We start from the raw sequence: 27,394 nt of genomic DNA on the forward strand, positions 1-27,394 counted from the left end.
TTAACTAAAATTTAAGTGATTTTTCCTCCTTGAATGGGTTTTGTGCCTGATATCAAGACAAGAGTTTTTATCTGTCCTTATCAAAATGATGTAGCATTTAGGGGCAAAGATCAAGCCAAGGAGTGCTGAACTGGAAGCCAAGATAGAGAAAACTTCCATAGCCACCATGACCCTTCCCTTCGTGCTATGGTAGACAGGGAGGAAAGTGACCCAGACACAGAAGAACACCTGCATACTGAATGACAGAAACTCGGCTTCATTGAATGTATCAGGTAGATTCCTGGAGAGGAAGGCCATAGTGTAGCTCCCAAGTGCCAAGAAGCAGAGGTACCCCAGGACAGAGTGGAAGGTGACTGCTGAACCTTTGTTGCACACAATGATGATGTGACCATGTTCAGCATGAGCATCTTGACCAATAAAGGGTGGATTTGTAAATAGCCAGATGGCACAGAAAACCAGTTGGATTAGTGTGCAGATGGGGATGATGAAATTAGGGGCCCTTGATACCATTAGCCACCTCACCAATCTAGTTGGAACAGTGACCTTGAATGCAATAAATACTGTAATAGCTTTGGCCAACACTGTGGAGAGAGCCACAGTGAACAAAATTCCAAATGCAGACTGATGAAAGATGCAAGTGGCTGTGTTGGGCTTTCCAATGAAGAGCAAGGCACTGAGGAAACAGACGATGAGTGGCAATAACAGGGTGTAGCTGAGAGCCTGATTATTGGCCTTGACAATGGGTGTGTCTCTGTGCTTTACAAAGACTGCAAGGACCACAACCGTGAGAACAGAGAAACACAGTGCTGTGGTGGTGAGAGCCATACCTAACGGGTCATCAAAGGCCAAAAAGCTCACAGATTTCTGGAGGCAGTGGTTCTTCTCAAAGTTTGCATAGTGACTTTCTGGACATCTCATACACTGATCCATATCTGTTGAGAAATGAGTGACGTAAATCAATCCCCATGTTTTTCTTTCCCCCCTCAAGCTGTTAGTCAGCCTCAGCCCATTGAAATGCTTTCTAAATCACCTTCCTTTATTGTTTCAGAAACAAATACTTAAGTATTCCCTGAATCACTCACATCTTCACAGTATTCTTTGCCTGTGATGCCAAGATCCAAGATGCCCAGTGCTTTCCTCAGTCTTTGCATTATTTCTCTGAATTTGTGACCTTGTTCCATCTAACTTATAAGTCATAAGACTACAGAATTAGGACAAACTACACAACATACCCTGTGCACCATATCTCACTCCTCAACCTTTCTTGCTTTTTCAGAGTCCTTTGGGAAACAAGGATGTGAGATAAGTGTTTCCCTTTCCAATCCCCTGACCACAAACGTGACTGAAATCACACCAAAGAGTGGTAAATTGTACCCCAAACTTTGTCCTCCAATTTCTGCCCCACAACTCTACTGCTGTCTTGTTAAAACTACTGACAACTGTTAAAACCCAACCCTAAGCATTTGCCTGCCATATCCACTTAAAAGAGACCTAATAGCCTTAAACCACACCTACACTCCCTGAAATCTATGTTCCATCGGTTTCTTGGAGGTCTCACAGAACCAAGTATACACTGATATTAGGAACCCCAGAGGTCCAAAGATCCAGAAATATTTTTAAACAAAATCATAAAAGAAAATTTCCCTAACCTAGAGAAAGAAATGGTTATAAACATAAAATAAGCTTACAGATCTCCAAATGTATTGGACCAGAAAGGAAATATGCACACCACATAATAATCTAAAATCTAAATGTACAGAATAAAGAAAAATATTAAAAGCTGCAAGGAAAATGACCAAGTAAAATATAATGTCAGATCTATCAGAATTATACTGTATTTCTCAACAGAGATTCTAAAATCCAGAAGTGCCTGGAGGGATTCCTTGCTTTCTCTAAGAGGACATAGAACCTATCAAAAATGTCAAGGAACATAGACAGAGAAAACAAAATTTTCCAAGAAAAAAAGCAGTATGTGTCCACAAATCCATCCCTACAGAACATGCTAGAGGAAAAACTTCAACTCAAGATTAACTACACCCAAGAAAACAAGGGAAATAAAAAACTTCATTCCAACAAAACCAAAGGAAAGAATACACACACATACCCCAAACAAAAGCAACAAAATAACAGGAGTTAAAAATCATTGGTCATTAATATATCTCAACATCAAAGGACTTAATCCCCTAATAAAAAAACACAGGCTAACAGGAATGTTGGGAAAACAGGATCCATCATTCTGCTGCATACATGAAATACATTTTAGCACCAAAGACATATGTTTTCTCAGGGAAAAAGTTACAAAAAGATTTTCCAAAGAAACAGATCCCAAAAGCAAGCAGGAATATCCATTCTAATATCTAATAAAATAGACTTCTAACAAAAATTAATCAAAGTGATGGGGAAGGATACTTTGTACACATCAAAGGAAAAATCCACCAAGATAATATCAAAATTCTGAATATATATATGTATTTATATATATATGTATTTATATATATAAATTTAAATCACATATTGAAACCCACACATTAATAGTGGGAAAGTTCAACATCCCTGGTGTTACCAATGGGCAGGTCATCCCAACAGAATCTAAACAGAGAAATAATGAAACTCATAGATATTATTAATCAAATGGATTTAACATATATCAACAGAACATTTTACCCAACAACCAAAGAATAAACCTTCTCAGCTTGTCAAGAAACCATCTCCAATATTGACCATATACTTGGTCACAAAGCAAGTCTCTACAGATAAAAGAACAGTCACATAACTCCTTTTATCTTATCAGTCAACCACGAATTAAAGCTGGACTTCAGCAACAGAAATGAGAGAAAGCCTCTATATCCATTCAATATAGTACTTAGATGAGCAATAAGTAATAAATTAGATCTAATAAGATCTAAATTAGATCTATAGGAAAAATACTAAAGTAGATCAAGAGGATACAAATTGGAAAGAAAGAAATCAAAGTATTGATATTTTCAGGTGAGTTGATAGTATAAATAAGTGACCCCAAAATTCTACTATAAAACTCCAACATTTGATAAACACTTTAAACTAAGTGGCTCAATACAAAATTAACTTAAAAAAAGTAATGGCCCTTTTATATACAAATGATAAACAGACTGAAAAAGAAATTAGGGAAACAACACCCTTCATAATAGCTTCAAATAATGTCAGCTATCTTGGGATAGCTACAACCAAGGAATTGAAAGGCCTCTATGACAAGAATTTCAAGTCTTTGAAGAATTAAATTGATGAAGATAATCAGAAGATAGGAATACTTCCCATGCTCATGGGTTGGTAGGAAAACATAGTTAAAAATGGTCATCTAACCAAAAGAAATCTACTAATTCAGCCTAATTCCCATCAAACCTTCAACACAATTCTTTACAGACCTTGAAAGAACAATATTCAACTCTATATAGAAAAACAAGGACCCAGAATAGCCAAAAAATTCTGTATAATAAAAGAACTGCTCTCTCATTTCAAGCTGTACTACAGAGAAATAGTAATGAAACGCAGATGGTATTGGCATAAAAGTAGAGAGGTTGATCAATGGACTCAAATCAAAGACCCAGGATTAATGCCACACCTATAGAAATTGATTTTTTTTTTTTTACAAAAAATGCCAAAACTATACAATGAAAAATAAGCATCTTCAACAAACGTTGGTTGTCTAACTGGGTGCTTGCATGTAAGCAAATGCTAATAGAGCCATATCTGACATACTACTTGAAACTCAAGTTGAAGTGGATCAAGGACCTGAACATAAAACTGGATAAAACAAATCTTATAGAAGAAAAAATGTGAAATAGCCTTGAGTGCATAGGCACAACAGACAACTTGCTGAACAGCACAGTAACAGTTCAGGCACTAGGATCAACCTTAGGTGGAGCTTGGATAATCCTGTGAGAAGAGGGTGGGAAAGATTTTAGGAGCCAGAAAGGTAAAGCAGACTACAAAGAAACCCTATAGAATCAACTAACCTGGGCGCATAGGGACCCACAAAGAATGAAATGTCAAATGGAAAGAATGTATGGGATGGACCTAGGCCTCTGCACATATGTAAGAGGTGTGCAGCACGGTCTTTACATAGGACTCCTAGAGGGGGATCAGGGGATGACTCTGACTACATTGCCTGCTTTTGGATCCCTTTTCTCAAACTGGGGTATGTTGTCTATCCACAATAGAAGATATGCCTCATCCTACAGCTAGATAAGGCAAGTCAAGTTGATATCTATGGAAGGCCTCCTTTTTTCTGAAGAGAAAGGGCAGACTGAAGGATGGGTGGGAGTGGAGATGAGAGGGAGTGACTGGAAAGAAATGGAGCTTTCATCCCCCGCTAGTAATATGTTGTTACATTTAGCTATAGCATTAATTTTTAACATAAGGGGGAGAGCTTTTGAAATATTTCTAGATATTCAAAATGGGAAGATTTGAATATTCTGCTCCTAAATTTTGGAACGTTTTATCTTGATTTAAGAACATATACACCCCAGTTTATAGTGCCAAGTTTCTATTACATTAAACCTTTGTTTACTTTGAAAACTATTCCCTCACTAATATATTTTCTCTGTTCTGTATTTTGAGCTAAACATTTATCATGTTTATTTTCAAAAGAATCAAATCTCTTTTTTTTTTGATATCCTGGTTTTTTTCCATTAGTGATCATGGCACTCTAATTAATTTTTCCACAAGATAGTTTCTGAACTTATTTCTCAACACTTATAAGTTACTCCTTTGCTTATAATATTAGTGTTTTGTTGTGGATTTTCTATTGTACAGTGTGTGATTCAAGTACAGAATTCCATGTCTGACTTAAGTAAAATATATGATATATGTTTCATTACCTTATTTACTTAGGCATAACTCCTCTCTTTAAAAATAGGTGTGCTTATTCCACAATATTGAATTAGTGATATTGTTAATTTTTAATTTTATCAAGTATATGCTCACCCAAATTTGATCATATGGTTTCAAAATATAGTCGCTAACAGAAAACAGAGTAGGAGTTTGTATTGATGATTGCAGTTCTCTTTCTCTAGGCAATATAGTTAAAACAAAATATTGCTAAAGAAGTGAAGATGAGCATGATTTTTAAAAACATGTAACTGGTAAAGAGATGTTTAAGGATGAGATGAGTTGGCAAGTGTTGGTAGGGTCAGCACACATGGGATATATTGAATGCATATGGGGAATTTTAGAAGAGTGAACTTGACAAAAAATGAACCAGGTGGAGGACATGCCTGACAGAAAACCATGCAGATTGATTGCAGACCTGCTCTCTCTGTGTACATCTCTGTCTCTCAGACCCAATCCCCCAGTCTGGTCCTTAGTACTGCAACAGAACACCAGCTGCAGCCCCTCTTCCACCCTGCCAACATCTTCTGTGGATCCCAAAGATCCTTCTCTCCTACTTTACTTACATCTACTCTTCACCGTAGCCCAGCTTCCTACTCCAGAAGGCAAACCCTGGTAAACCACAGACCATGCCTGCCAGAAAACCAGGTAGGCTGCCCAAAGACCTTCTCTCCCTCTCACTGTTTCTCTAGACTGAATCCTTCTATTTCTTTCCCAGCTCTGCAGCAGAATGGGCTTGGCAGCCTTCCTTGCTCTTGTGGATTTCACAGATCGTGTCCCTCTAACCCTCCTGCCCCCACCTGTTGCTTTGTCTCAGATCCAAACTCCAGCAGGAACCAACTGCTGACTCAAGTGATGCTCTTCTCAGGGCACCAAGCAAACTAAAGTAGAACCCATAGCAGTCCTACTGCTCCTGAGATCCCATCTCCTCAGTTTCAATTCCAGCTCTATAGGATAAAATGTTTTGTTTCTGTTTCCTCTGTGATCCCATCCACAACATATCACAAAGACCATTGTCTTCAACTTTTCTTCTTGAAATTAATTCCAGTGTATGAACCTCCAACAGCAGCAGACATTCCTTGTGAACACATCAGCAGAGCAGCAAGTAAAACAGAATACACACAGCCATCACACTCCAAAAAAATCAAAAAAGAAAAAGAAACCAAGGAAAAACACCCACACTGCAAAGAAAAATATCCAGAAATCAGCTTCTAGACATATAAACATCTCAAATCCAGAGGCATTGGGGGTAGCATGAGAAAACAATTGATGACAGCCATCTCTAAGCAAACACAAACAGTATACTTGGCACAGAGTAACAAGAAAAATTTACAATCTCTGATTGGCCAAGAGAACTGGTTACTGATTCAAGACTTCCTTTTACAATATTCTTAGAGCCCCTTGAAAATGTAGTTTAAAGACAGGGGATAATTCAACATACATCCTCTGGAGGGATAGAACTCAGTAAATAAGATAAGTTAAGTAAAATTACCTTTTACCACTTTATAGAGTAAATGATAAAACAATATATTAAACGGAATTACATATGCATATTTGATGTTCATAAAAAGACATTTTCAGATACTTTCTGTTTATCTGGAGAACTTTAAAACTGCAAACACTGTGAAAATAAAAGCAGGCTGTTGTATAATAAATATGTTTGCTTTTGAGAAGACATTCTTTAGATTCTTTAAATTGGAGTTATAAGGTGAGTATGTTGTGGCACATCTTTAATTTCAGCACTCAGGGAGGAAGAGACAAGTGCATTGCTATGAGTTCTAGGCCAGCCTGGTCTACAACAATGACAATTACACAGAGAAACAAACAAAAAAGAAAGAAAGAAAGAAAGAAAGAAAGAAAGAAAGAAAGAAATGCTGTGATAAGTATTGTAATAAAGTAAAGTCTGTTGTATTTCAATTCTCTAATTGTGACTGAAGTTGTTATCCTGAACATATAATGAAAAATCAAACATAATCTGTAATTATTGGATAATCATTACTCCGACTTTGTTCTGTGAACCCAGAATAAATAAAAAGTTATCTGATTGCTACTAGTCTGAGATGCAGTATTCCCCTGACTACTATGCCCCACTCTTTCTTCCCTTCTCTGGGGATGGAACTCTGCCATCAAACAGCAGTAGGAGGCCCCTGGAAATTACATCGTAAGTTGTTTGAACAAATGGATGGAAATGAAAAGTTCACCCTGAGTGAGGTAAGTCAGATCCAGAAAGATAAACATGGCATGTATACACTTATATGTGGATATTAGGTGTTATACAATTGAAAACAAATCTAAGCTCTATAGACACAGAACAGTTAGATAAAGGAACTAGGGGGGGTTACATAGATCTTGATGAAATGGGGAAATAGAAGAGTTTTTATGGGTGGATGTGAGCTGGTGGGGTGGATATAGGAAAAACACCTATGAAAAGAGAAATGAGAAAGAATTGAATGAAGGAATAAGGAGAAGCACAGTTAGAAATAAAAGGAGAAGCACAGTTAGAAACAAATGGCATTTAGATGGCAATATGAAAACCTAGCACTGTGGAAACTTTCTATAATATATGAAGGTGATACTAATGAAATCTCCAAATATAGAGGAAGATGGAAACCCAAATGGTTATCTCTTTTTAACAAAGTTTCTAGTCCTGTAGGTCTAGGTTAAATGAATTTGAGTTGTTGGATAAAAGGGTAAATCCCCAAATAATCCAAACTATTCCCAAAACCATAGGTTGCTCGGCAAAAACTGACAGTAAAGTCCCACTTCTGAAGACAACAGAACACAAAAACTCATTGAACACAGAGAAGTCAAAATGGTGCTAAATGTAACCTTTAACTCCATATTACACTGTCTATGACATGGAAAGTCTCCCTTTATACTGACAAAAGACAAGTGAAAAGATGAATCCAACCACCAAGTTTTAAAAAAATCTACATTTAGTCCAGCCCACCAAAGATGCTAGAATAATTGTGGCACAAACCTTGCTAGAGTAACCATCTAATGTCTTATTTGGTCAAGACCCATTAAATGAGATGGAACCTATTCCTGATGGCTACCTGAGCAAGCAACGTCCAGAAATTAGATAACCAAGAGACCATGGGTAAAACCAATACCACTGGTCTCAAATTATGACGCCTAATTGCATTTTGTCAATAGTCATAGATCAGTGCCTTCCTCAGACACCAGCAGAGAGTCTTTCTAATTTCCTCTTGCAGCAAAAGGAACAAAGAGAGAGACCTATACCCAGACATTATACAGAGAGAATGAGAGAGAGAGAGAGAGAGAGAGAGAGAGAGAGAGAGAGAGAGAGAGAGAGAGAGACAGACAGACAGACAGACAGACTCAGACACAGAGACCTTGACACACACATCTCTGAGATGCCTTCAACTATTCCCTCCTCTCTGAGCGCACAGTACCTCATAGAAGATAAGTCAGAAGCAGAAGTAGAGACAGATGGGACAGAGGATGCCAGAATAACAAGGCTTTCTGTACCAACTAAGCAATATTTATATGAGTGCACAGAGAAGGACTCACAGGGCCTACACAGGTTGGCACTGGATGATCTGCTTATATACTACAGCTTCCAGTTTAATACTTTTATGGGATTCCCGAATGTGTAAGCAAGTAGGTTTCTAATTATTGTGCACTCTCCTGGGGCTAATATTTTTTCTGTTGTCTTGTCTTCCACAGCTTCAATACAATGGTGTTTGTTTTATTTTGTTATGTGTTGGTGTTATCTCTAAGAAGCCTGTTCTTTTCTAATAAGAGCCAAATAAGAAGTAGAACAGCATGAGAGAAGAGTTGGAGAGGACCATTGGCTTGATCTGGGTAGGGGTTTAATGTTTACCGCCTGTATTGTCTTTTGCTGGTGCCTTAGTTTGAGCAGGACCCCTGTGCCCAAATCTGCCTATCATAATGTTCTACTTGAAGGATTCTCTGGATCCTTCTACTTGGCTATTCTCCCATGCTTCTCTCATCTAGAGTCCCAATAGGATGTCCTCCCCTCTGTCCCAGTTTCCTGGTAAGTGGAGAGTGGGATATGACTTTCTCACATACTCTGGTGCCTCACATCTGACCATATCCCCTGGACGGGGAGACCTGGTGGCACTCAGAGGAAGTACAGCAGGTTACCAAGAAGAGTCCTGATACCCTATGAGCATATACAGGGGGAGGAAGTCCCCCTCAGGAACAGTCATATGGGAGGGGAATAAAGGGAAAATGGGAGGGAGGGAAGAATGGGAGGAGACAAGGGATGGGATAACCATTGAGATGTAACAAGAAAAAATTAATAAAAATAATAATAATAAAAAAATCCAAAAAAAAGGAAGAAAAAAAGAGGGAAAAACAGAGATCACCATCCCAAAAAAAAAAAAAAAAAAAAAAAAAAAAAAAAAAGAGTTGGAGAGGAACTGGGAAAGGTGGAGGGAAGGGGAAATATATTCAGATTATACTGTGTGAGAAAAGACTCATGCTTAATAAAAGGGAGACAAAGAATGCAAAAACAAATTATATTAAACAATCTCTTTTAGGTAAAATAAAAGAAACTTAGTTATGATATAGATAGATTATATGTACTGTAAAACTCAAACCCAACTCACTAATCACTTGCTCTGAAAAAAATCAACTTGTACTGTGAACAACCATTAAAAGGCTGTGAAAAAACACCAAGCTTTAAGTAAATCCTATGTGTGACTGAGTATGGTTTGAGAGAATAAAGAAATGTTGCTCAAAACACTGCATCTATGGTGAAATGAAAAAGACTGTTAACTTGTGGGAAAAGAGGCTTTCTTCAGAAATTAATTTCTGCAGTGGAACAACCATAAATGTCTAGGATGATTTCATTATCTAGATTGTGTCCTTTAAAGGGGTGATAAAATTAGCAGCAATGCTTAAATCTCAAAACCAGATACAAAATTTATCTCTTATTTCTCTCCAGTCATTTTCCATTTTCTTAAGTATTGCTGACTCCTATGAACAGGTCAGAAAGTTCTCTGAAAGCCTATTACCTGTCTCATTGGAAATCTCATTGTCTGCACAAGGAATACAATCAAAGCTGCAGACAGCCTTACCTTCCTGGGCAGCTTTTCTGAATCCAGGCCTACAGATCTCACTACACACAGACCGAAGAATCTGAAAGAAGGGAAAGTTATTAGCAATATATCAAACTTTTGTGAAAAATTCAAGTATAATATTTCTGAGTATAATTGAGCACTTAATTTGCAAATGCTTACCCATACAGTTGAAGATAAGGGATTTTAGTATTACTGATTTTGCCACCTTTTGAGCTACATAGTGCACATATTTAAATTTTTGTCTAATACCAGCAAGGTGTTGTTCTAGAAGGTAATGTTCTAGAAGGCCATGGTGTGCTATCAGATTCCACCCATCTCTATACTCACTGGCCGCTAGGGGGAGCTTTTATATCTAATGTGGTTTTGAATGTTTGGCTACATCATGGAAACAACTCTTCAGACATTCCTATGAGGAGTTTTATAGAGATATTTACCTGACACGGAAAGAGTCAATGCAAATTGGGAGTGAGTATTTTATTGGGTACTGTTACAGACAGAAGGAAAAGGAGACAGAAGGTGAAAATTCAGATTCTTGATTCCTGCTGCTGGTATATGAGCACGATGCCATCATCTCCTCTAGTTCTTAAATCGTTCTTGTCCCACTAAGATGTACTGCATGCTCACAGTGTCATCATTCCAAACGAAAATGTCTTCACATCACTTGCTTGTGCTGACTGTTTATCTGAAATATCTAAGCAAGTATAGTACACACACACATACACACACACACACACACACACACACACACACACAAACACACACACACCTCTGCCATGCTATTCTACCTTTTCAGAGACTGACAAAGCAAAAATATCCTCTTACTTCTCATTGAAATTTCTTAGGCTATGACACAAAATAGAACTCTTATCACTGTTTTGAGGCAGTGTCAGAAATTTAACAGACACTATATTCATAAGAAGTGTGTCAAACAGCTAGCAATCAGAGAGAAAGCCCAGAGAAGGGCACTAAGGTGAAGGACCAAAATCTCATTGCCTCTACCCAGAAGAGGCCACCAGGCCACTGTTCTTTGACTGAATTCTGCGCATTGTGATGTCTCGTGTTAACAGGTTTGGTGGTCTCTGATGATCTGTGATTTTAGGGAGTAGGTACAGACAATGCACCCAGGTTACCTCCTCCATGCCCAGTCTCTGCTTGATGTTTCTTACTCAGGAAGGTCTGGGTGCTGAGGAGCAGGAAGAAAGATATTTGGGCAGAGATATGTGCCCAGCAGGCTTCTCTGGGGTGGAGGACAATGGGACTTTGTTCTCTCACCCAAGTCCCAACCTCTAGACTTCTTTTCAGCTTGCTCACTGTTTCTGCCCTAGGAAGGTCTGGATGCTGGCAAGCAGGCAGAAAGATAACCTCAACAGAGACCATGAAATCCAGAAGAGCCTGGACAGATGTCATACAGACACTAAGAGACTACAGAGGCCAACCTAGACTACTATACACAGAAAAACGTTCAATCACCATAGATGGAGGAAACAAGGTATTCCATGAAAAAAACAAGTTTAAACAGTACCTAGCCACAAATCCAGCCCTACAGAAGATACTAGAAGGAAAACTTCAACCAAAGGAGAGTAAATTTACCCAGGAAAACAAAGGAAATAAATAACCTCATATCCACAAAACCAGAATAAAGGAAGCACACACATACATTACTATTACAAACATTAAAAAAATAGGAAGCAACAACCACTGGTCATTAATATCTCTCAAAATCACTGGCCTCAACTCTCCAATAAATAGAAACAGGCTAAGAGAGTGGATACAAAAACAGGACCCACCATTCTGCTGCATACAAGAAATAAACTTCAGCAATAAAGATAAACATTACTATAGAGTAAAAGGCTGGAAAATGGTATTCCAAGCAAACACAGCCAAGAAACAAGCTGGAGTAGTTGTTCTAGTATGTAGTAAAACAGACTTTTAACCAAAACTAATCAAAACAAATGGGGAAGGACACTTCATGCTCATCAGAGGAAAAATACACTAAGAAGACATCTTAATTTTCAACATCTATACTCCAAATACAGGAGCACCCACATTCATAAAAGAGATATTACTACAGCTTAAGTCAAATATCAAACCCCACATATTAATAGTGGGAGACTCCAATTCCCCACTCTCCTTAATATACAGTTCTTCAAGACAGAAACTAAATGGAGAAATAATGAAACTAATTGACATCATGAATCAAATGGAATTAACTGACATCTACAGAACATTCCACCCAAACAAAAAACAATATACCTTCTCAGAACCTCATGGAACTTTCTGCAAAATTGATCATATATTTAGTGAGAAAGGAAAACTCAAAAGATACAAGAAGATTGAAATAATCCCTTGCATTTTATCAGACCACCATGGATTAAAGCTGGGACTCAACAACAACAGAAATAACAGGAAGTCTAAAAGCTCATAGAAACTGAACAACTCCCTACTCAGCAAGCTCTGGGCAAGGGCCAAAATTAAAAAAAAAATTTAAAAACATCCTAGAATCCAATGAGAATGAAAGCAAAACCTACCCAAACAAAAGGGACACAATGAAAGCTGTGCTATGAGGAAAGTTCATAGCACTAAGTTCATTTATAAAAAAAATTGGAGAGGTCCCATACTAGCAGCTTAACAGAACACCTGACATCTCTAGAACAAAAAGAAGCAGTTGCATCAAAGAGCAGTAGATGGCTGGAAATAATCAAACTCAGGGCTGAAAACAATAGATTAGTAACAAAGAGTTCATTTCAGAGAATCAATTAAACCAAGGGTGGGTTCTTGGTATTAACAAGATAGACAAATCATTAGCCAAGTTAACTAAAAGGCATAGGGAGAATATTCAAATCAACAAAATCAGAAATGAAAAGGGAGATATAATGACAGACACTGAGGAAATCAAAAGAATCATTAGGTCTTACTTCAAAGGCCTATATGCCATAAAATTGGAAAATCTAAATGAAATGGAGAATTTTTTGATAGATCCAACTACGAAAATTGAATCAAGATCAGGTGTGCTTACCCATACAGTTGAAGATAAGGGATTTTATTATTACTAATTTTGCCACCTTTTGAGCTACAAACGTAAAACCAAACACACTAAATCTGTTAGAAGAAATAGTTGGGAAGAGCCTTGAACTCATTGTCACAGGAGACAACTTCTGAACAGAACATCAACAGCTCAGGTTCTAAGATCAACAATAAATAACCTCATTAAAGTGAAATGATTCTGTAAGGCAAAAAACAGTGTCAACAGAACAAAATGGCAGCCTACTGACTGGTAAAAGTTCTTCACCAACCCTACATCTGGCAAAGGGACAATATCCAAAATATATAAAGAACTGAAGAAATTAAACTTCACCAAATCAAATAACCCAATTAAAAATGGGGTACAGAGAATTCTCAACAGAGGAATACTAAATGGCTGGGAATCACTTGAAGAAATGCTCAACTTTCCTAGTCATCAGCGAAATGAAAATCATAATTAATCTGATATTTTGTCTTACACCTATCAGAATGCATAAGATCAAAACTCAAGTGACAGCACATGCTGGCAAGGACGAGGAGAAAGGAGAACACTCCTCCATTGGTGGTGGGAGTGCAGACTTGTACACCAACTTTGGAAATCAATCTGGCACTTTCTTAGGTAATTGGGAATAGTTCTACATAAAGAACATGCTATTCCAGGCCTAGAAATATACTCCAAAGATGCCCCACCATATAACTAGGACATTTGCTCAACTATGTTCATAGCAGGTCTTATTCGTCACAGTCAGAATCTGGAAACAACATAAATGTCCCTCAACCAAAGAACGGGTAAAGATACTCTGGCACATTTACACAATGGAGTAATACTCAGCTATCAAAAAACAAGGAAATCTTGAAATGTGCAGGCAAATGGATGGAACTAGAAAAGATCATCCTGAGTGAGGAGGTAACCTGGACCTAGAAAGATACACATGGTATATACTCACTTAGAAGTGGATATTAGCCCAACATAGACCTCCTGTCAGAGATTACACTCAGGGCGTACAGAGACAGATGCAGGGACTTTCAGCAGGACTATGGGAGAAGAACTTCAAGTGGTATGCCAGAGTTGAGGGATGGAGGAAGCAGGAGCCCAACAGGGACACCATCAGAGCCTTCAGACCTCGACAAAGGAGTAGGAGAGAATTGTGTGAACTTATGCATCCAACAACGACAGTGCATACAGAGAAACAAGTCCCTCTGCTCAGATGTAACTGATAGAATTCCAATTCTCCCTGGGGAAAGGGGGACTACTGAACTTCCGAAATGCACTCTGGAGCCCACTATTTTGTCCCTGCCTCCAGACAAGGCAGCCTAGCAGGCAAACAGAGAAGGAGGGTACAGGCTATACAGATGAGACCTAGTAGTAGACCATTGCCAGACCGTCAGGGTGGGAGAGCCCCCTCTGTCAGAGGTGGTAGGGGATGGCAATCGGGATGTAATGTGAATACGTTATAATAAATAAAGTATACATTTAAAAGAAGAAAGTCAAAACAAAACAGACATCGATGAAAGAGAGACTCCTAACTCGTCAGTCTATATTTACATGAACTCAAACTGCTGCAGAAACAAGCACGTAACTTACATTGCTAATCCCACTACATGGCAATAACTCTGAGACTGGCTGAGTCATGAATGTCTATGCATAGACAATGCTTCTTCTTGGTTACAGAATCCCTGTAACTTATTTTTAGATGCCATTCTTTGCATGATATGAATGAAAATTAACAGGTGTATTACTTCTGCTCATATGAAGAGCAGAGAACCAGTCTTAATTGTTCTATACATCCTGCATACCTCATACTTTTTAAAAATAATGTTAGGACTGTATAATGCTTGTGAGAAATTATATGTTTTCAGAACTGGACAAAAGAACTGGACACTGATGCTAGATCATTCCTGACAGGATCCATTCCTCTCAGCACGCTGGATGCTGACATCCTGCATCTTTCACTTTGCTGTCCCTAATCAGAACAAGACAGCTCCCAGAATAGCTTTGAAGAAAGATTCTGATGCCAATTGGTCCAGTGTTTCAGACTGTCTCACACAGGACTTCTATTAAGCCTAGAGTTTTTCCACACATAGAAACTGGACCACATTTTCTCTAACTGTATTTTAGCCCCTAACGAGGTACTAGTCATCCAAAATCAGGCAGAAGAAACCTTAAAAAGAGAATGATGCCCCATTTACCTTAAGGGGGGTCGGGTAGCATTTTTGGTTGTATTTCCTTGGGCTATAGATTTTATTTTCATTGGGAGTTGGCTATAAGTTACTATTGGTCATATTCAGAGAGAAAATGAGGTTGGACTCACTCAGGGAATTTTTCCTTTTTTCCCTTATCTTTCTTTATTAAGTATGGAGATATGGGTAGAAAAGAAAGAAGGGAGAATATAGAACTATATAGGGATGAGGGCTGGAGAGATGGCTCAGTGGGTAAGAGCACTGGCTGCTCTTCCAGAGGTCCTGAGTTCAATTCCCAGCACCCATATAGTGCCTCCCAACCATATGTAATAGGATCTGATGCCCTCTCCGGTGTGCGTGAAGACAATATACTTGTATACGTAAAATAAATTAATTAAAAAAGAAATATATAGGGATGACAGGACAAAAAGTAGATTATTGAATCTACTCCTCAACTTAAGGCCTTAACTGTTACTCACAAACAAGGTTATTTTTAATTCATTGGTATAGAATTTTGTATATTGATGCAAAATAATTTGTTTAAATACATTGGTATAGAATTAAAATTCAAGATTATTCTTGACACACGTTAAATATATTGCTATTCTAATAGGAGGTAGTGTACCCATAGAACTCAATTATAATACAGGGTTTAATTCCAGTTCTTTGAAGCTGCTTTTGCAGGCTATTTAGGATAATTAAGTAATACAAGTTTATTGTAACTTGATCAACTCATGGCCATGTCAATTACTAGTCTATTTTCATCAGAAGAATATAAACGTAGGTTTAACAGATAGATAGGATTGTATAGAAACATAAGATAAAATAAAAGGTCTTCAAAAACCTCAGATATCTACAAAATATGACATTTAAAGGTATTTTATGATTTTAAGGATACTTTGTCAATAAGACAGATTACTGCCTGGAAACACCCAGCCTACCTCAGAGAAGATGATGAGCATCAAAGTACCTCCTTATGGAGATGGCTTTAAATGTGACAAACAAGCCATTGGACAAAATGGCTGCATTTCTGCCACAGACACAATTCTTCCTAAAAGTGGGCAACCTTGGTTGCAGGCAGAGTCGATAGACAAACTCTGCCAAGACAGGGTAAGCAAGTCCTCAATAGTTCCTGCTTCATAAATATGTCTGTCAGATATAATGGGCAAGAAGGCTGAAGATGATGCTCCAGTGTTATAGAGTTTTGGGTGACTGACTAGGCAGTGAACTGTCATTTCCTCATTTTGGAAGCTGCTAACTTTCACTTCCTGTTTACTCAGATAGTTAATTTTATTCCTTCTCAAGTCTCTGATGCGATTGAAGACCAGATGGTTTAGTTTTACAATAAAGCTTTGTTGTTTAGAGGTTAACATGTTTTTAGGTCTAGACATAAATTTTTTGGTTGATAGAGATGAGATATGATAGATATTGATTTACATTCAGAGTTTTAGACTCACTAAAATAGGAAAAATGTTTTCTACACTTTTGCCAAATACAAATAGGCAAAACACTATGAACTTAACATTTATAAAATCCCTAATTGTTTCATGGTCCTTCAAGCTGTATGTAGCTTATTGTATATATGTGTGATAATATAAATGTATATTTAAAAGTTAAAAATAAAGTAAAATGAATTTTAAAAAACAGGCAAGATGTACAGAAAGAGGAAAAAATAAACAAATGTGTCAAAATTAATAAAATTGAAAAGTGAACTCTTTCATTGATCACAGTCATGGTACGAAAAAACAGTTTATATTGGCTGTGTTTTTGTTTTGTTTTGTTTTCATTTTTGTCTCATCTTATTCATTTTGTTTTTAATTTGTTTGCTTCATATCTTGGTGGCAACCCTATCCCTCCTCACTTCCCAGTCCCATCCTCCCTCTCTCCCTCCTCAGAAGAGGAGACATGCCTCCCCCTGCCACTCCCATCTCATCAAGTTTGTATCAGCACTGAGAATGCCCTCTTGCCCTATTGTCTGGCAAGGTATATTGGCTGGATTTATGTGTAGCTCTTTACTGATAGTTGAATATTGACTGGTACCAAATCATTACATCCTGAGAATAATTTAATTTTTATGATGGGTCAAAGTGGTGCAATAAGACACAGCTCACCTTTGTAAACCTTGTAGGCCATTGTATTATATGCTCAGATACAGAGAATTGTTGACCCTGGGGAGCATTTGGAGAAAATGTTCCTACTTTCACCGTTAATCCAAGACCTTTTGGAAAATTCCAAAAATTGAAAATGTCATATTCTGAATCCAAGTTTCTTCTCCCTTCCATTACTGTGTGACCTCTCATGTGGTTTTTCATTAAGGTGCTCTTTAGGAAAGGAAGAAAGTAAAAGAGATGTAGGCATATTGGTTTATTGGTTGAAGTACAGCTGCGACATTAAAAACATATTTTTAAAAGTGTTGCAAAGAATCTCAGTGTTTTTAACCTCTCAAAATAAAAAAGAAATTGAAAAGAGACATGAGTGTTTCTGAGTAAATGAAAGATACTTTGACTGAAACACATTAAACGTCAAAAACCTCATTCTGTTCTGGAGAAATCATTGAACTAAACACAGATAAAACAAGTTATGTGCATTCATCTAGCTCAAAGCTTGCCACACCTATGAACTTTTGGGACACATTCAGTGCTTCCATTCTTAAAATAAGGGACCTGAAGTTTACAGTGCACTTCAAAGTGATCCTTATCTTCCTAACATTATAATAGTGCTCAGAAGCATTTTAACCCTTAAGGATACACGGCTCCTATGCTACTACATCTGCTCTGAGAAATACTTATGGGAAATATCAAGTTTTCACAATGAATAGATTATAAAGAAAACTGTGAGAAAAGTTATATGAAGTTTCCAGGTCCTAGCTTTACCTGCAATTAGCAGAGGCAACAGCTGCCAGGGATTACCAGAAGTTGTGGATATCAGGGACATATAAGTTAGAACTGTGCAAATTACATTAGACTTCTCATCAGAGACTTTAAAAGTCAGAAGGATCTAGACAGACATCTTAGACCCTAAGAGACAAAAGATGCCAGCTCAGACTTCTATAACCAGCAAAACTTTCAGTCTCCATAGAGGGACCAGGGTATTTTATGACAAAACTAAATTAAAAAATATTTTCCCTAACTCAGCTTTACGGAGGATAATAGAATGAAAACTACATCACAATGAGCATAAATATACACAAGAAAAACAAACACAGGAAATAAATAATTTCACATTAGCCGAAAAGAGTGGTAATAATGCACACAGAGACACACATGCTCATGCACGTGTGCATGTACACACACACATACACACTACCACCACTAATATAAAAATTACAGAATAACAATTATTGGTCAAAAATATCTCTATTTTTTTCTGAGACAGGGATTCTTTTTGTAGCCCTGGATGTCTGGGATTCATTTTGTAGACCAGGAGGTCCTTGAACTCACAGTGATTTGACTGCCTTTGCCTCCCTAGGGCTGGGATTAAAGGTGTGCACCACCACACCTGGCCAAACATATCTCTATATACACTAAGGAAGAGTAGATGGTAGGAAACAATCAATTGATGTAATTTAATTAGAAAGAAAAAGAACAATGCAAAGAATCAATAAAAAAAATAAAAGCTGGTTATTTAAGAAAATCAAGAAGATAGACAAGAACTGACCCAAAGTAACTGAAAGGCAGATCAGTGATATTCAAATTTAAAAAAAAATCATAAAGGAAATGGGGACATAACAACAGACACTGAGGAAATCCAAAGAATCATTAGGTCTTACTTCAATAGCCTATACCCTACAAAACTGGAATATCTAGATGAAATGGATGATTCTCTAACTAGACTCCACTTACCAAAGTTAAATCAAAATTAGGATAACAATCAAATAGTCCTAAAAATCTTTCAGAAATAGAACCAGTTATTAAAATCCTACAAAAACAAAACAAAAAACAAACAAAAACATGGACAGATGGTTTTAGCATAGAATTCTATCAGACTTTCAAAAAAAAAAGTTAATGCCCATACTGCTCAGACTATTCCATAAAATAAAACTAGAAGGAACATTCAGAAACTTATTTTAATACAATACTGTTATGCTGATTTCTAAACCACAGAAAGATTCAACAAAGAGAGTAAATTTCAGACCCGATCCCTCATGAACATTGATGCAATAATACTGAGTAAAACTCTCACAAACTAAATGCAAGAACGAATAAAAAAATAACATCTACCATGATCGAGTAGGCTTCTTCCCAGGGATGGAGGGATGGTTCAACATACAAAAATCCAGCAAGTAATCCACTGTGCAAAGAAACTTAAAGAAACAAAAACACATGATTATTTCATTAGATGCTGAGAAAGTCTTTGACAAAATTCAACATACCTTAGGCAATATGCTGCAAGCTGATAACCAACTTCAAATTAAATGGAGAGAAACGTAAAGCAATTCCACTAAAATCAGGGACAAAACAAGGCTGACCACTAAACCCATATCTATTCAACATAATACTTTAAGTCCTATCTAGTGTAATAAGATAACTAAAGGAAATCAAGGGGATCCAAATTAGAAAGCAAGACATCAAAAATATCTCTATTTGCAGATGATGATAGGATAGTATCCATAAGTTACCCTGAAAATTCTACCATAGAACTCCCACAGCTGAAAAAAACCCCTTCAACAAAATAGCTGGAGAAAAAAAATTAACTCCAAAAATTTGTAGCCCTCCTTTAAGTAATTGATAAATGGACCGAGGAAAATATGGAAACAAAATTCTTCCCAATAGAAACAAATGATACAAAATATACTGGTATAACGAACCAAGACAGTGAAAGACCTGTTTGAGAAGAACTTCAAGTCTCCGATGAAAGAAACTGAAAAGATGAAAATATTTCAGTGTTCATGGATGGGTAGGGTTAACATTGAAAAACATGGCCATTTTACCAAAAGAAATATAAAAATTTCCTTCAAAATTCCAACACCATTATTTATAGTCCATGAAAAAAAGAGTAATTTTCAACTTCATATGGAAAAACTAAACACAAAATAATCCTGTAGATGGAGTTATCACCACCCCTGATTTCAAGTTGAATTACAAAATAGGAAGAAACATACAGAGCTACGGACACTTGCTTTTTTTTTTTTTTTTTTTTTTTTTTTTTTTTACAAAACACCAAAACCTATCCACAGGAAAATAGGAAACATCTTCAATAAATGTTGTGGGCCTAACAAGATGCCTGCATGATGAATAATGCAAATAGATCCATATTTATTACCCTGCACAGAACTTAAGTACAAATGGATCAGAGACTTCATCATAAAACCAGATACACTAAATCTAATAGAAGACAAAGAGGGAATAGCCTTGAGGTCATCAGTTCAGGAGGCAACTTCCTGAGCAGAACAACAGGAGATCAAGCTTTATGATCAACAATTAACAAGTCATGAGACTTGAAAACTTCTGTAAGAGAAAAGACAATGTCAATAGAACAAAATAGTTTCTACAAATGGGAAAAGATTTCCACATATCCCATGTCTGACAGAGGTCTAATACCCAAAATATATAAATAACTCAAGAAAGTAAACACCAGCTAAACAAATAATCCAGTTTACAAAATAGTGTACAGAGCTAAACTCAGAATTCTCAACAGAGGAATCTGGAATGGCCGAGAGGCACTTAAAGAAATGCTCAACATACTTAGTCATAAGGGAAATGCAAATCAAAACAGCTCTGAGATTCCATCTTGCACCACCCCCCATCAGGATAGCTAAGATAAAATACTCAAGTGAGAGCACGTGCTGGTGAGAATAGGGAGTCATGGGAAACTCAGCCCTTACTGGTGGGAGTGCAAACATATACAACCACTTTGTAAATCAATCTGGTAGTTTATTATAAAATTGAGAAAGAAGATCCAACATTCTGCTGCATTCAAGAAATACACCTCAGCAACAAAGATAGGCATTACCTGAGAGTAAAGGGCTAGAAAAAGATTTTCCAAGAAAATGGACCCAAGGAAGCAAGCTGGAGTAGCCCTTCTAATATATAATTAAAATAGACTTCCAATTAAAGTTAATCAGGAAAAGTGAGGAAAGACACTTTGTTCTCATCAAAGGAAAAACTCACCAAGAGGGCATCATAATCCTGAATATCTGTGCCTCAAATACAAGGGCACACACATTCATTCATAAAAGAAACACGTTTAAAGGTTTAATCACACATTGATCCAACACTCTAATAGTGGAGTTAGTAAGTGGGGAATAGGAGAAAAATCCCTAGAAGTGACAGGAGCTCTACAAGAAGAACAACAGTATCAACTAACCAGGGCCCAGTACGGCTTCCTGAAACCGAGGCACCAACTGAAGTCCAAGGATCGGACTAGGCCCCTTACACAGATATAGCCCATAGGCAGCTCAGGCTTCATGTAGGTCCTTTAGTAAGGGGAACATGGGCTGTCTCTACTATAGACTCTGACGCCAACTTTTTTCATCATTTTGTCCTGGTGGGACTGTATTTTCAGGCCACAGGGGAAGAGGACACTTTCACTCCTGATGCCGTGCTGAGCTGGAGTGGATGGAAATGGGAATCTCCCCTTTTCTGAGGAATAGGAAAGGGAGGAAGGGGACAGGGAGGGAAGGTGTTACTGGGAGGAAAAGAGAGATGGAGCTATGACAAGGATGTAAAATGAAAGAAAAATCATTAAATAGATGATAGATAGCTAGATAGTCAGACAGATAGACAGATAGACAAGTAGAAAAGAAGCCAAGTAACATAGAGGGCCCGAGGGAGGATGCTTGATTCTCATTCAGAGGTGGAAATAGAATAGACATCAGAAGTGGATGAAGAAAAGGAACTGGGTTGAGTGGGAATGTGGGGAATAGTATGGATAAGGGATTGAGTGTTAGAAAAAAAAGAGGTTTGGAAGATCAGAAGGCAGAGTGAGAGAAGGGAAACGTATGGGTGGCATTTCCACGACGTGAACATTCCAGCAGTGGTGGAGATGGAGAGTGAAGATGAAACCTCCAAGCCAGGAAGAACTTTCTGTGGAAGGAGGTGGATACCAATGCGCCCACAATACTTTGCAACAAAATTTACTCTGCTTACAAGGTGTGTGAGGAAAACAATGGAACAGAGACTATGGTAATGGTCAACCAATGGCTGGCCCAATGGCTGGCCCAATTTGAGACCCACTATATATATATAATTTGGTTGATATGCTTGCTTGTCTTCATGTGGGTCCCCTAGCAATTGAAGCAGGGTCTATCTCTGACATGGACTCTGTTACCTGTTTTTGGATCACTTTCCCCTAGCTGGGTTACCTTGTCTGGCTTCAGTGAAGTAGGTTGCACTTAGTCCTGATAAAAATGTGTTGGGGAAGTTTGGTATGGGGTAGGGAGCCTCCACTTTTCTGAGAAGGGGACTGGGGAATGGGAGAAGAGGGTGGGAGGGTTGGATTATAAGAAGAGGGAGGGCATCAATAGGAATGTAAATGAAATAAATTAATAAGAAAAGAAAAATGTGTTATATAAATTTAATATTGGTATAATCAGTTTTTAAATTATTATTATTTCTAGCACTCTATTTATAAAGGACACTTACTCATGGTTTTGCATTAAACTCCAGACAGGGAGACAAATATTTTCTCCCATGCTTATTGACAACATAATGTAAAATGTACAATACCCAATTGGAATGACTTATGAAATAATAAAAATCATCAAACTGCTGATATTACAAAATGTAGGAAAATATATTACCTGCCAGGGGAAGAATACTATTGCTTTTCCATTATTATTTGGTTGAATTTGTGTTTGCTGAAGAATCATCTCATGGAGACTGTAGGCCACAGCATACACAGCATTGTATATATTGTAGACATCTTCACTCAAAGATGGGTCAAAAAGGTGTCTAGGCAGTAACTCCAAAGAAGCATTTGGTTGGCAGTTCTCCAAAAGTTGACAATCAACCTCAGAAAATGAGCACTCGAAGAACAAATACCAAAACTTGGGAAGATAAGTGTCTTCTGGGTACTTGTAGGGATTAACTGTTTGAACAAAATTTGCAAAGTCAACCATCTCTTTATGGTGGTGTGAAAAAATGAGACTCCCATGAAATGAATCCTCCATGAAATAATCAGAATAAGTGTCAACATCCCATTGAGAGTTCAAGACCCAGACTTTCCAAGTGATTAATAGTTGTGCGATGTGTTGCATTAAACCCTGTAAAGAAATTGTGTCCCCACAAACAATTATCACATTTGCTGGTGATTCCTCAATTTTCTCCAGACTTTTCCATAGTTCATTGGAAAATGAATTCCAGGTGCCAGAGATCATTTTCACAGAGGCTATGCAGATGCTTTTACTCTCCATATCTTTTCTCAAGTCAGAGAGGATCTGGGATCCTTGGTGGTCATCTGAGATTATTAGACCAACCCAGGACCAGTTGAAATGAAGCAACAAAGAGACTACTGCAAGTGACAGAGATGTGTCCTTAGGAGCCATCTGATAGAGGAATTTAAACTGTTCTGGGTCATTCAAGATAGAATAAAATGGCCCAAAAGTGAGCTGAAGAGGAAAAAAAAAAGGAAACAAGTTAAAGAACATTGGCACCAAACACAATCTCAGTCCAGGGTCAACATATGTAAGCAGCGAGGGTAAAACATGGTTCTGTCATATTGTAAAAGGCAAATTCATTACAGAGTTTTTCCACAGAAATTACTGAGAGGTTTCCATTTTAAATAACCTAGCCAGTCTCATCCACCTCTCATTCTTTTTCTATTTCAAGTACTGCAGATATGGAACTGTCATCAAGGACCTTCATAGTTGCCTCTGATAGAGGATTAACTCCAGTGTCCTTACATAACCTTTTCAGATACCTATACCATCAACAAAGGATACTTGACTCCTGGTTCCCAGAAACCACCCCTTACCTGAGGTATTTTGTAGAGTTGTATCAGTGTCTCAATCTGGGCAGATATTACCAATGATGTTCCTGTGATTGCAACTGGGGATATTCTCTTTTGTACAAAGTTGTAATTAGGTATTGGATTGCTCATCCTTGTGAGCCATAACAGGGCAGCAAAAAGAATATTATTTTCACTAAATGGAACATTAAGGACATCAAAGCCCAGAGTTGTGTTGGGTAGAAGATGAGGGTTTCTGTTGATCTCCTCAATGGCAAAAACCAGGGCCAGAACAAACTGGTAGTTCTTAAACTTATACCTGCATATATTTCATAAAATTACCCAGGAAGAAGACATAGATCACACAAGCTTCATATTTATTGTTATGGTTCTCATTACCTAAATGCTGATGATCCTATAAAATCCATATTTTAATATCTTCTCATGAATGACTGAAATTAGAATTGGCATTTTAAGAGATAAAATTAGGCTAGATCCTAAGGAACATTCATTGATTATGGTCTCAAGACTCTATTATTGTATTGATTTATTTTTCTCTTATGCATGGAAAAATAAAAGAAAAATTGTCCATGAGTGAGCAAATAGGTTCTACCAAAGCATCAGAATTCTTCATGTCTGAATCTTGGCCTTCCATCTTCTACATTACAAATGGTCATTATATGTTTATACAATCACTGAAGTTTTTGTGACTATCTTATTTAAAGAACTGCACAAAGTTAGTCAAAATCATATATTGTCATACTGTCATTTCTATGATTTTTTGAACAGGGTGGCTTTGAATAAACTGTACAGACTAGGCTGGCCTTGAAAACATGAGTGAAGGAGAGATAAATCTGTTTTTGTTATGATCCCAAATGTGGAATTGGAATCATCTTGTGAGAGAACAGGTGAGGTTAGTCCACTAGAATACAAACCACCTCATGTGGGAACTTGATTGTTGTCAGCTGAAAAGATCTATGAACAGACTCTGGGAGGAGATATATAAATGAACGCAAAACAGGAGGTGGGGCCTTTGGAGACTTGGGATTGTTTTGGCTGTTCATTGCTCCACTTCGAGATGCTCATAGAGAGAACCACTCAAGGGAAAGCTTCAGGGCTCCAGCTCCTGCTGAGGTTCCAGGTTCTGGTTACTCCAGGTTCCAGCAGAAGAAATCCTGCTGGCAACACCAGGAGAATCATTCCTCCGAACTGATGTCCTTATGGTTTTGTTATTTTTTTATTAATTTATTTATATTACATCTTGATCATTAGCCCTTCCCCTGTTTTCTCCCATTCTTGCCTCCCTCCCACTTCCCCCCTTTTCCCCTCCCCTATGTCTGTGACTGAGGGAGACCTCCTCCCCCTATATATGCTCTTAGAATATTGAGTCTCTTCTTGGTAACTTGCTGTCTTTCCTCTGAGTGCCGCCAGGCCTCCCCATCCAGGGGACGTGGTCAGAAAAGGGGCACCAGAGTTCATGTGAGAGTCAAATCTCACTCTCCACTCAACGGTGGAGAATATCATGTTCGTCGGCTAGGTCTTGGTAGGGGTTCGAAGTTTACTGCCTATATTCTCCTTGGCTGGTGCCTTAGTTTGAGGAGGACCCCAGGACCCAGATCTGCCTGTCATAAAGTTCTTCTTGTAGGTTTCCAGGACCCTGTGGATCCTACTATTTCCCCATTCTTCCATGCTACTCTCGCCTAAAGTCTCAATAGGATGTCCTCTCCTCTGACCCACTTTCTTGGTAAGTAAAGTTTTTTATGGTACGTATCCCTTGGATTAGTGTTTTGATATAAGTGAGTATATACCGTTTGTCTCTTTTTGCTTCTGGGTGAACTCACTCATTATGATAATTTCCAGATCAATCCATTTGTCCACAAATTTTGGGAATTCCTTGTTTTTAATAGCTGAGTAGTATTCCATTAGTGTAAATGTACCATGATTTCTTATTCCATTCTTCTACTGAGGGACACTTAGCTGTTTCCATGTTCTGGCTATTATGTATAAAGCAGCTATGAACATGGTTGAGCATATATCCCTGTTGTGTGGTAGGGTATTCATTTTAGTGTCAAAATGTGCTGTTCACAAAAGTTTCTTTAAGATTATAGTTAGTAAATTGTTCTTTACTTGGATATAGAAATATTTCATATTAAGACATTGTTCAGGGTTCAAAAGAAAATCAATATTTTAAAAATAGTTTGTAAAGATATTAACGGAAGGAGATTAATTCTATAGTAAACATACTTGAAAAGAAAAGAAATAGTGCATTTTTAGATGTCAAAATTTTCTTCCAAATTCTGGCATTTTAGCCACTTAGTGGTTTGTTTTCCTTCAGCAAAATGTTTGCAACTATGATTCTTTGTAATTCCCTATTCCTTTTCAAAAGCTTATTTTAATTTAGTGTAGCTGCTGGTATAACATATATCTGCTATGCATGCTGTCTCAAAGGACTTTGTATTTTTCATATCTCCAATATATTCTTTTTCTGAGGTGGTGCTAAAATTTACAGATTGTGTGCATGCTCTGAGGTGTGTTTCTTTTAAACCTAATGTATTTATCTTCACAGAAAACTTCACAGAAAAAAAAACCCAAAAGACTTTGTATATGCCCTAATTTAAAACTAATAAGTAAAGATGTGATTGTATTTAGCAGGGGAAAATAATGAAAACCACAAAATTTAGGAGCAGGGCGACAGACTACAATGATTAAAATAGAAATCCATAGACGAGCATTGAAAATATTTTAAGTAAAAAACATATCATAATCAAATCGAAATGTCAGGTACCAAAATAACACACCAGAATTTTGGACATCTCAGTAAACTTGTAAACTGTGGGAATGACTACTCTGATTCACGCTAAGAAAGTCATATGCTGTACATCTTTACTATTCATTATCTAGAATTTATATTAGGAAGGTACAAGATTGCATCCTGCAATCTTGATGGCAAGATGCCACTGTTGAGAATGCTATATAATTGAATTACACAACGTGGAAATATCAAGCTGTTACTCACTTGGATGCTTTATCTTTCCTGCGTATATTCATAGTGCTGAAAGGTACTATGCATGGTACTAAAGAAAATAAAAATAATCATAACTCTCACTCATCTGTGAACCATGAGGGCTATAATAATGGCTGGCCATATATGATATGCCTTCTAGTATAAAAACGGGCACAAATATTATATGTTGAACCAACATTTTTAATGTTTTGATATAAGGTCCCTTCAATAATATGGAACACATGTTTGGCACTATAAAAATAGCTAAGTCTGTAACTAGGTAGGTTACAGACCCAGGGATGGACTTAACGATATAATTCTGTTAAATGGACACAGTATGAACTTAAGCCCTAGTTTATTATTG

The 27,394-nt window shown here is 37.4% G+C and overlaps 1 protein-coding gene across 1 annotated transcript; it reads right to left on the reverse strand.

Annotated features, from left to right (window-relative positions):
• Positions 1-27,074, reverse strand: LOC311591854 (vomeronasal type-2 receptor 116-like; the record flags this gene model as incomplete). The annotated part of the gene is made up of 6 exons (XM_084771692.1): positions 1-932; positions 9,873-9,996; positions 17,252-17,479; positions 22,882-23,688; positions 24,054-24,345; positions 27,043-27,074. 6 exons carry the CDS (start codon positions 27,072-27,074, stop codon positions 1-3), a joined length of 2,415 nt encoding a protein of 804 aa, XP_084627818.1.
• Between the last annotated feature and the right edge of the window lie 320 nt (positions 27,075-27,394).

Source organism: Acomys minous (assembly GCF_964271855.1).
Source record: "Acomys minous genome assembly, chromosome: 2".
Lineage (NCBI taxonomy): Eukaryota > Metazoa > Chordata > Mammalia > Rodentia > Muridae > Acomys > Acomys minous.